This window comes from Astatotilapia calliptera, chromosome 20 (genome assembly GCF_964374335.1).
Source record: "Astatotilapia calliptera chromosome 20, fAstCal68.1, whole genome shotgun sequence".
NCBI lineage: Eukaryota > Metazoa > Chordata > Actinopteri > Cichliformes > Cichlidae > Astatotilapia > Astatotilapia calliptera.
This window is the reverse complement of record NC_137441.1, coordinates 11088849-11099617: the sequence shown is the minus strand read 5'-3', so window position 1 is coordinate 11099617 and position 10769 is coordinate 11088849. Positions and strand designations below refer to the sequence as shown.

The window sequence follows — 10769 nt, the reverse complement described above, 5'->3', positions numbered from 1 at the left end:
GATATGCACAAATAAGGCAAAGTAATACAAGGCACATTGGGTGTTAGGTAATATGAGGACTGGTCCCCGACTTCCTCATTTCACTGTCAAATTTAATTTAGTCATTTCTTTGTCCTCTTGTCTTCTAAAACAGTTGTATGGCACCACCCACGGCACCATCAGATATGTATCCATCCCCTTGCGTTCAACAGTAGCCCCAGTGGAACTTTGGGAAACACTCATTTAAAATTGTGTTATATTTGTAAAAGACTATTTACATGGAAATTGGAGCTGGGTTATATTTCAATATTGACATTGTTCCTTTGTACAAAATACGATCTACAGTGTGCTGTTTGCTTGCGGGGCGGGGGGGTGTTTTGGTTTTTTTGTTTTTGTCTACAGGTGTTTATTTTACAGTCTAACTGCATAGTCCCACTGCTAGTACTTCAAGTATCACCAAGAATATCGTTTTGCTTAAAACTATGACCTTTTCTAGGATAAATAAACGATACATTGTTAAATATACTTTAAGTGATATTCCTTGGGTTGTTCTTTTCTTCTTTTTCTTATCATTATTATTAGTGAATAATTTATTATTTATTTGTGAATTATTATTATTATTGGTATTTTAATTAATCTGCCAGTTAATTACTGTTGTATACGCGTAGAAGATGTTTTAATTAGCGTCCACATTTTTCAGTCACGGAGGCTCAGGATGCAATCAGGTGACATGCGCACTCGACCCTGTTACCGAGTTTGTTATGATAAGTCGAGGCCTCGGACTAAATTAGGAGCCAACCCCCCGTGTTTATCCGGGCGAATCCCGTAATGGAGGGCATGGACCTGGACCAGGAGCTCATGCAGAAATTCAGCTGCATGGGTACAACAGACAAAGATATCCTCATATCAGAATTTCAGAGACTTCTTGGGTTTCAGCTAAACCCCGCAGGATGCGCCTTCTTTCTGGACATGACCAACTGGTGAGCTCGGGGACTCGTATGGCCTGCTGTTTGGTTAATGTTAGATAATATATAATGTGTACCAGCTAGCTTTCTGTGTAGCAGCATTTTTTGTACAAAGATAGTCTGCCTGAAAAACAAACAAACAGAAAATATCTCTGAAAGTTTTGTCCTCGCAGAACAAAAGCGTTTACGTTGGCCATAGAAGCGTCGGCTCAGTGACGGCTAACGACGTTGAAGAAGCGTAACTAGCTGAGTCAGTGTGACTCCGACTTTTGATTGCCTGTAACAGACACAGTGAAGGGTCGCAAGATTTGCATACCGGTGGAAAATTCCGTTGAAACAAATACTTTTTCGTTTAGGCACAACATAGCACCGAAGCGGATGCTGTATTTGACAAAAAACATGTTCACGTGTGTTAGCCTGTTGTTAGTCACCACTTTTATTCTGAAAAGCTAGGACGTACAGGATAGCTAGCTAACTTAAACTGAACTAAACGGATAGTTAGGATTTATTTCAGTCTTTTAACTTGTTATTCAGTGAGTTACATGAGTACCCTTTAAGATACCCGTTACCTTTATTGTCGATACAACTACAGTACATTGTGTCTATACTTTATTACGTAACCCATCTACATTGAAGTTGCAGAGACGGAGCTCAAAGATCACTGAAGCTCAGAGATCTGGTTGCGCAAACCAGATCAATCTTAGCCGGACAGAATGTATTTCAGTTTTTTCACGTACGGAGGGTACTTGATAAGTCTTGTGTTTTTTAGGAAAAATGTGACTTCCGGTGGCATGTTTTAACAGTGAAACAATTCGCGGTGCCATTGCAGTGTACGGAAGCGAAAATGAATGTGCTGCTGAGGGGAAAGGCCATTTTGAAGTCATCCCAAAAATAGATTTCTCTGCGCATATGCGGCGCTGAGCCAGCTAATGCGGGTCTGTGGAAGATCAACTGTTCCAGCAGTGCGTTCACTGGGAGTGGGGCTGTTGTAGTATCACGTGATCTCGCTGCTCTGCAACGGGGGTTTCTAAAAATAAAAACTGCTGGTTTATGGATGACCTGGTGTCACGGGAAGAACCCATCCTCAATGTGTCAGAAGCGTGATCTGTCTCCTTGTGATGCCTGATGATGGGGATGATTTTTGTTAGTGTACAATTACTAACTTTAAATGAAGCATGGAAAAAAAAACAAACAAACCCCCAAATGGCTGAATTTAACCTTCACATGTGTGGAACGGCTATAGCCTGTAGAATCATTTATCAACCAGCTGTAAAAACTGAGGCGTTACTTCTGCAACTGTATTATAAGTGAATATTTAGATTTACTCAAATTTCTGTTTTTTCATTCTTAGGAATTTACAGGCAGCCATTGGAGCCTATTATGACTTCGAAAGTCCCAACATCAGTGCACCCTGCATGTCCTTTGTAAAGGATGTGACGATTGGTGAGGGTGAATCCGTTCCACCTGACACACCTTTCACAAAGACCTGGAGGATACAGAACACCGGTAAGTCAGCTAGAATAAGAATATCACTTGTGTTGGAAAATAAAATAGTAACAGTATTTCCCAATGGTTGACTGCTTTGATGGGGTGGGTTGTCTGCAGTGGAGACTAATGTTGGTCTGTCCAGTTTTGGCTTTAGATGAGTAGCACTTGTTGGGAGCTATTATTTTACCTCTAGTTGGCTAGAGAGTTGTTGTCAAGTGGAGTATAACTGTGTTTTCATCAGCATCACTCAGACATGCACATAAACACAGTGACAGCCATAGACTGAAGTCTGTTGACCGCAGATATACTAAAGTGTCATTATAAGTGACTGCAAAATGCATGCACCGCTGTGCTCTCAAACCCATTGATTTCATTGGCAAAACAATTTGTCACTGGACAAACCGGAGCACTCAACCTGGGAGTGCTTAAAGACACTGTGGTCATATTTTAACAGATATGAACTTGGGCTAAAACACTGTAATGACTGCCTGAAATTCTTTCTTCTTGTTGGCTGACCTGTGTGTAAGGCCAGTTTACATTTCTTATATCATCCTCCTAATAGCTTTACAGCTGTATTAAACCTGTGGAGGTACATAGGAAAAGACATGCAGATATTGCACAAGAAGTTTTGAAAAGTCCCTATTTTGCTCTGTCCTTCAGCGCTCCCAACAAACAGCATATTGAATCCAACTGCAAGCACCGTGCACATGGCATCCTGTGCAAAGGCCCTGTTGCATTTTCAACAAATCTCATTTTATTTAAAAAGGTGGCATTACGTGTTACATAACTGAACTGTGGCTCTTTTGATTCGCTTTTCTTGTGTCAAAAATGTTAGGAAAAAAAAACGTAACTTTTCAAGCAACAGCAAATCACTTGTTTATATACAGTGGGGCAAAAAAGTATTTAGTCAGCCACCGATTGTGCAAGTTCCCCCACCTAAAATGATGACAGAGGTCAGTAATTTGCACCAGAGGTACACTTCAACTGTGAGAGACAGAATGTGAAAAAAAAAATCCATGAATCCACATGGTAGGATTTGTAAAGAATTTATTCGTAAATCAGGGTGGAAAATAAGTATTTGGTCAATAACAAAAATACAACTCAATACTTTGTAACATAACCTTTGTTGGCAATAACAGAGGTCAAACGTTTACTATAGGTCTTCACCAGGTTTGCACACACAGTAGCTGGTATTTTGGCCCATTCCTCCATGCAGATCTTCTCGAGAGCAGTGATGTTTTGGGGCTGTCGCCGAGCAACACGGACTTTCAACTCCCGCCACAGATTTTCTATGGGGTTGAGGTCTGGAGACTGGCTAGGCCACTCCAGGACTTTCAAATGCTTCTTACGGAGCCACTCCTTTGTTGCCCGGGCGGTGTGTTTTGGATCATTGTCATGTTGGAAGACCCAGCCTCGTTTCATCTTCAAAGTTCTCACTGATGGAAGGAGGTTTTGGCTCAAAATCTCACGATACATGGCCCCATTCATTCTGTCCTTAACACGGATCAGTCGTCCTGTCCCCTTGGCAGAAAAACAGCCCCATAGCATGATGTTTCCACCCCCATGCTTCACAGTAGGTATGGTGTTCTTGGGATGCAACTCAGTATTCTTCGTCCTCCAAACACGACGAGTTGAGTTTATACCAAAAAGTTCTACTTTGGTTTCATCTGACCACATGACATTCTCCCAATCCTCTGCTGTATCATCCATGTGCTCTCTGACAAACTTCAGACGGGCCTGGACATGCACTGGCTTCAGCAGCGGAACACGTCTGGCACTGCGGGATTTGATTCCCTGCCGTTGTAGTGTGTTACTGATGGTGACCTTTGTTACTTTGGTCCCAGCTCTCTGCAGGTCATTCACCAGGTCCCCCCGTGTGGTTCTGGGATCTTTGCTCACCGTTCTCATGATCATTTTGACCCCACGGGATGAGATCTTGTGTGGAGCCCCAGATCGAGGGAGATTATCAGTGGTCTTGTATGTCTTCCATTTTCTGATGATTGCTCCCACAGTTGATTTTTTCACACCAAGCTGCTTGCCTATTGTAGATTCACTCTTCCCAGTCTGGTGCAGGTCTACAATACTTTTCCTGGTGTCCTTCGAAAGCTCTTTGGTCTTGGCCATGGCGGAGTTTGGAGTCTGTTTGAGGCTGTGGACAGGTGTCTTTTATACAGACGATGAGTTCAAACTGGTGCCATTCATACAGGTAACGAGTGGGGGACAGAAAAGCTTCTTACAGAAGACGTTACAGGTCTGTGAGGGCCAGAGATTTTCCTTGTTTGAGGTGACCAAATACTTATTTTCCACCCTAATTTACGAATAAATTCTTTACAAATCCTACCATGTGGATTCATGGATTTTTTTTTTTCACATTCTGTCTCTCACAGTTGAAGTGTACCTCTGGTGCAAATTACTGACCTCTGTCATCATTTTAAGTGGGGGAACTTGCACAATCGGTGGCTGACTAAATACTTTTTTGCCCCACTGTAAATGCTGCAGCTCTGCCTCTAGCCAACCAAGGCACATTATATAAAAATATTCCAAAAGAATGAGGTAGTTGGTTGAGCAGCCTGCCATTCAATACTGATCTAAAATAGAAGCTGATCATTGGTTAGTAATCACTATATCGTACATGAGTACAGTTCGTAACAAGAAAAATTGTCTGTTTGTCTTCCAGGTGCAGAGTCATGGCCTCCAGGAGTTTCTCTGAAGTATGTTGGAGGAGATCAGTTCGGCCACATAAACATGGTGATGGTGCGTTCTCTAGACCCGCAGGAAATGACTGATGTCAGTGTGCAGATGCATAGTCCTGTATCTCCGGGTATGTACCAGGGCCAGTGGAGAATGTGCACAGCTACCGGACTTTTCTATGGAGGTAAGAACTACAACTTTACTTAAAAAAATGTTAAATGGAGTTACTTATCGTGATGATAAGTAACTCAATTTTTATGATAAGTAACTCCATTTATTTATTTATTTATTTATTAACTTCTTTTTTGTTTTGTTTTTTTAAATGATTTTGCTATAAGACAGCCAAAATGTGTTTCCTGGTTGATTCTGATGGCATAGGATTAGGGGGATTTCCTTCAGAGCTAAACAAGGGGTTGGAGCCATAAGTAATATATCAGCTGCTAGGGCTGTTCGATATAACGATATATATCGGATGACGATATAAAAACATTTATCGTTTCATTTTACGCTATCGTTTGTTTCGTGGTGTCGCAAAATAAACTGTTTACGGCAATATTTTTTCATCGTTTTGATCGTCACTGTAGTGGCTATATTAATTTCTTAAAGTTCTCTCTTTCTCATAACCACACTATGGATGGACAAGCGCCTGTTTTTATGCGTTGTCATTACCAAACAACGATGGTAAAATCATCGCGTGTCCGCTTGTTTATTTTCCACATAAACCTTTCACAATAAAGCTCAAGATCCTGTTGAGACTTTTCAAAATAAACTGAATCACGTGAAAGAGTATGCAGAGTATTTACGGATGAGAAGCAAAAAAGAGCCGTCAAACCTTAGACTCAAACGTTAGAACAGGCTTTTCCCTGCAGCACGCTGTGTAATAAATACTCACAAAGAAAACGGCGGCCGTTACAACTTATGTCAAAAAATGTATCGTTTCATGCATCGGTTAAAACACTTGACTCCTTGTACACGACGCCCAGCTGGAAACACTTCACGCAAGTCGAGCTGCCCGAGATTCACAGAATTTACAGAAAATGTTAAATTTTTGTGATTTATATCGTTATCAGGACGATAGATGTATTATATTGGGATATGAGATTTTGGTCATATTGCACAGCCCTATCAGCTGGTACAAAAAAGAGAGAAAACTAGAAATATTGTGTAGGAAGACATTAATAGACCTACAGCTCGGGGATAACTTACCTAAGGTGCAAGTAAGTTATCTTCAATAAATGGAATTTCTTGAATAAAAAGTCAAAGTGACTCTAATGAAGTAATGTCATCTTTTTGTCATGCTAACTTACTGTTCAAGGTTTAAATTCTATTGTGGAAGCACTGTGGTTGAAGCACTGCTACGCAGATGGTTATTCTTCAGAGCTTTGTTGGAATCTTATTTGGTCTTGGACTTTTAGACAGATAAGTCAAGCTATTTGTAGAGTGCCTTTGTTTGGGGTTTTTGGGCTTTGTTATGTATACACAGAAAAAAATGTTCAAATCAAGTAAATCTTATTTATATACCTTGATATCACATTACAGTTTTGCCTCAAGGGGCTTTACACGGCACACAACAACCCTGTCATTAGACAGTTAATTAAATTAGTCACATTTTGTTTGTGATTCATGGCTTACGTAAGCTGCTGACGCTGAATTATACATGTCGTCCAGGCTTACTTTGTGTTGACTCTACAAAACCTAAAACCATAGTCAGAGATAATGGTGTTTCGACAGTGGTTATCAGCTTTCTTTGTTATCTCAGGCCTTTTGCTGATGGAAACGCTGTATATAACCTACTCCAGACAAGACTAGACTATGCATTTACCATTAGTTACCATGGTGATCTAGGCAGGTAAAGCGAGACCCACTGTTGGGATGCTAACAGCTCGGACATTAGGATCACCATACATTGCTAACCCATTAATTTTGCTACACTGTACAATGTGCCGTGCCGCAGTAACAGGGAATTATTAGCACTTCATCTTCATTAATGAAGATGAAGTGCTAGATCATTTTGTATGGATGTGCTGCAATAAAACTATTAATTATTTATCATTAAATTAATTGATTTATGTCCTATCAGGATGTCTCTAAAGACTTCTCTACTTACAAATTAAGCTGGAGAGGGATGTTGAATTTAAACACCGGGCTTTAATATTTCATCCACTTGTTCATCACAATTATTTCCCACCTAAAATAGTTTCATGCTGACTTAAGGAGTAAGAAGAGGGCTGCAGATCAGAATCACATTAAGTCTTTGAGGATACAAGGTGTGAAGTGTAGTCCAGCCTAATTATTATACAGTAAATATTTTGTAACCGTTTGATTTATGGGTATTGGGTAATATCCTGCATATAGACACAGGTTTAGTTACATGTTATCAACTCTATGATTATGTTTAAGCACACCATTGTCTATTTACAGATGTAATTTGGGTGATCCTGAGTGTGGAGGTTGGAGGCCTCCTTGGTGTCACACAGCAGCTTTCCTCTTTTCAAGCTGAGTTCAACACCCAGCCTCATCGTAACCTGGAAGGAGATTATAACCCCTTCGCCTCACCAGAGAAAAACAAGTGCCCTAACAGCAACAACAACAGCCTTCACGATGACAGCAACCATAGAGTTGCAGAGGAACATTGGGAGGGAAGCCCAAACCAGCTGCAGCAAGACCAGAATGGACTTTCACAAAACTCTGTGGATATATTAGCAAACAGTCTACAAAGCAATCTATCAGTAGTCTCTTGCAACCAGGTGAGACATATCACAGAGCCACAACATTGTCTGTGCATGTAAATGAGGGTTGAATCACACTGAATCTTCTGTGGACAAAATTAAAAAGTCAACATTTGCCTTTAATAGATTATCCCGAGTGGTGGTGTGCTCAGAGCACGTATTAGAACTAAATGCAAAGTTTACCAGCTGTAATTTTGCAGTGTTGGCCAGGACAGCTCCATGCTGTTGTTGGTATGGCACAGACTAATGTAGCTATACTGAAAAATATAGACTTTAGACACTGAAAATCTGTAAAGCTGCTGTTTAGCAAGTTCAATAGTTTGGACTTTTTCTGCTCATGTCAGCACCTTTTAAAATCTACTTTTAATGTTTGCAGTTGCTAAACAGGAAATACCCTACGCCCCTAGTCACACAGGCGTAGAGATTAGTTGGTGATGCCCTTGCTGAGTGGGTGCTGGAAGTTGCTAACAATCACTGAATTAGTTGCAGTGACTGTAAACTGTGAAGCTATGTTTTCTGTCTGTTGTTGGTCTACTACTTTTTTTTTTTTTTTTAATCCTTTCTCTTTGTTGCAGGGTATACAGGAGCCCTATCCATTTGGGCACTCTTAAATCATGGGACTTGTGAAGGAGTGAAGCAGCACTAAAATCATACCTCTGGAGTCTGTCACACCAACAAAAGAAAGAAGAGGTTCGTCAGTAGAGAGTGGAGAGTGTGGAGATTCAAAAACACTTTATGCAAAGTCCAGTTAGACTGAATATCCGGAGGCCAACGCTCCTGACATGCAGCTCAACCAACATCCTGCACCCACTGTATGCACGTGTGAATGCTAAGTTAAAAATGAGTGCTATGAGTCTTTTGAGTGATAACTTTTTTCTTTTATTTTTCCAAAAAAAAAATTTTTTTTAGCAGTCAGAGTACCCATTAAACAGATGACAGGAGTGTGTGAATGTTTGTGTATTTGTGTGTGGATTGTGCAACATGAAAAAAGAGAATTTGGAGGAAAAGCCATTCACTTTGCCAACTGATTCTCCGGTTTCTACTCTGATTTATTGGTATGTTGATTAGGTTTGTGGACTCTTTGTTGTCTAGACTACTAAATTCCTGAAACATAATTTATGCATTTTTAAAGAAACAATATTTTCCAAAAGCTTATTTGAAGGTTAGATAAGTCTAAACTGTGTTTTTCATGCCACATACAGTATGACCAGTATTTTATAAGCCGTTAGCTGGAAGTTTAGAAACAGTGCAGCTTATTTAAACAAGAGGGAATCGGCCAAATTGAAGCTAAGATCAGAGAAACAGAAGTCTCATACATTAATTACAAATATTTTCTGACATAAATTATTTTGTATTATTGGTAAATGTTCCTGACTTCATAGTTGGGTCATTAATTCATACATTAATTCATAAAAAGTTTTAAAAAACTAGATTCCTGCAAAGTATAAGATGCGTAATTCAAGTCATATAAACAGAAGTAAAGACATAATTTCTCATTATGAATCCGTTTGGTTGTTTGTTTACTGCTTCAAATTCAACTTAAAGCTGTCTTGGAAATGTTTTTAACATATTAAGTTGAATGTAAATGATGAATGTAGAAGGGGAAAATTCTTTTGGAAACATATAAATTTACCCAAAGATTCTTAATGGGATATTTTCATTCAACTGTCAGTTTTATTCATGTTATTGTTGGTTTTCATCTCGTTAAATTTATGTTTGAGAAGTTCCATTTAAAAGACTACAAACGGTCTCATTGATATTTCTCATTTAATCACACGCTTGATTTTTTTTTGATTTTTTTATCACCAATCAAATAACTGATTCATATCTTTTTTTTTTTTTTAAGTAATGTTATTCAGCATTTACTTACTTGCTAATCTATGCACTGAGTAATGAACCCCAATGGCAAGGCCTCAGTGTACCTTTTCTCCTTGGTAAGAAGGTGTGTTTTTTTTTTTTTATGCTGTGTGTTAGATCCCTGTCATATCCTTTTATGTTGAGGCCTGTAACCTGATGAGAGTTGACGTGAGAACACCGTTCAGCTGACACTTGAGGATCCATGAGATCTAAATGTTGCTTAGAACAATGTGCATTTCCTGTTAATAAAGAGAGAGATTAATGTTTATCTTGCTATCAGAGGTAGTTATTGTCAATTTAATGTAATATTGCAAAGTTTCCACTGGCCAAAATGAATTGCAGAATGAATCAGTTGGCATTAGACTCAAACAGCAGCACATTTAGGTGAGTGAGAAGCAAACAGATGAAAGCTTATTTCTGGTATGTTTGATGAATGTTTGTATGATTAAATTATCAGTGAAAATGAAAGCCTGTGTGGTCATGCTTTTCATGGTTTTATGAAGCGACTCACTAGCAGATTCCAAGAAAGAAAATTAAACCTTTAAATAATGGCTGTTATGATGGTGGCTGTATGTTTTACTATGAGAAAGTGTAAAGATTAAAAAAAAAACAACCCTCAGGAATATTTCCAGCACCTTGTTGAATCTATGACATGACAAATTAAGGCAGCTCTGAAGGCAAAAGTTTGTCCAACCCAGTGCTAGCAAGGTGTAACTAGTGAACGTATGTACAAGGAACGAAAATGTGTCTAATACTTGGTGATTTCATCATTAATCTTAAAAGGGCTTTTCCACCTGTGACAGATTTTTAAATGCTGCTTATTAACTGAAAAAAAAGAAAACGGCAGCAAATTCTTCAGCCTATATAACAGTCTATATTTATATATAACGCATATATAAATATAACTTTCTTTAAAGTCTTGGTGTTTCGTGAACACATGTGACATAGGTTGGATGATACTACTGATGATATTCAGAAATTCTCTGAATTGCTCGGAGAGCTGAAATGTATTTATCAGACACATTTGTCACTTTTAAAGTTAAAATAGTCGCTGCAGTGA

The 10769-nt window shown here is 39.1% G+C and overlaps 1 protein-coding gene across 1 annotated transcript; it reads left to right on the top strand.

Moving 5' to 3' along the window:
- The first annotated feature begins 702 nt into the window (after positions 1 to 702).
- LOC145422893 (protein ILRUN-like) lies at positions 703 to 10177 on the top strand. Its single transcript, XM_080294824.1, has 5 exons — positions 703 to 959; positions 2296 to 2450; positions 5110 to 5307; positions 7545 to 7870; positions 8428 to 10177. The coding sequence occupies exons 1-5, from the start codon at positions 808 to 810 to the stop codon at positions 8461 to 8463; spliced, it is 867 nt and encodes a 288-aa protein (XP_080150950.1). The 5' UTR covers positions 703 to 807; the 3' UTR covers positions 8464 to 10177.
- The last annotated feature ends 592 nt before the right edge of the window (positions 10178 to 10769 follow it).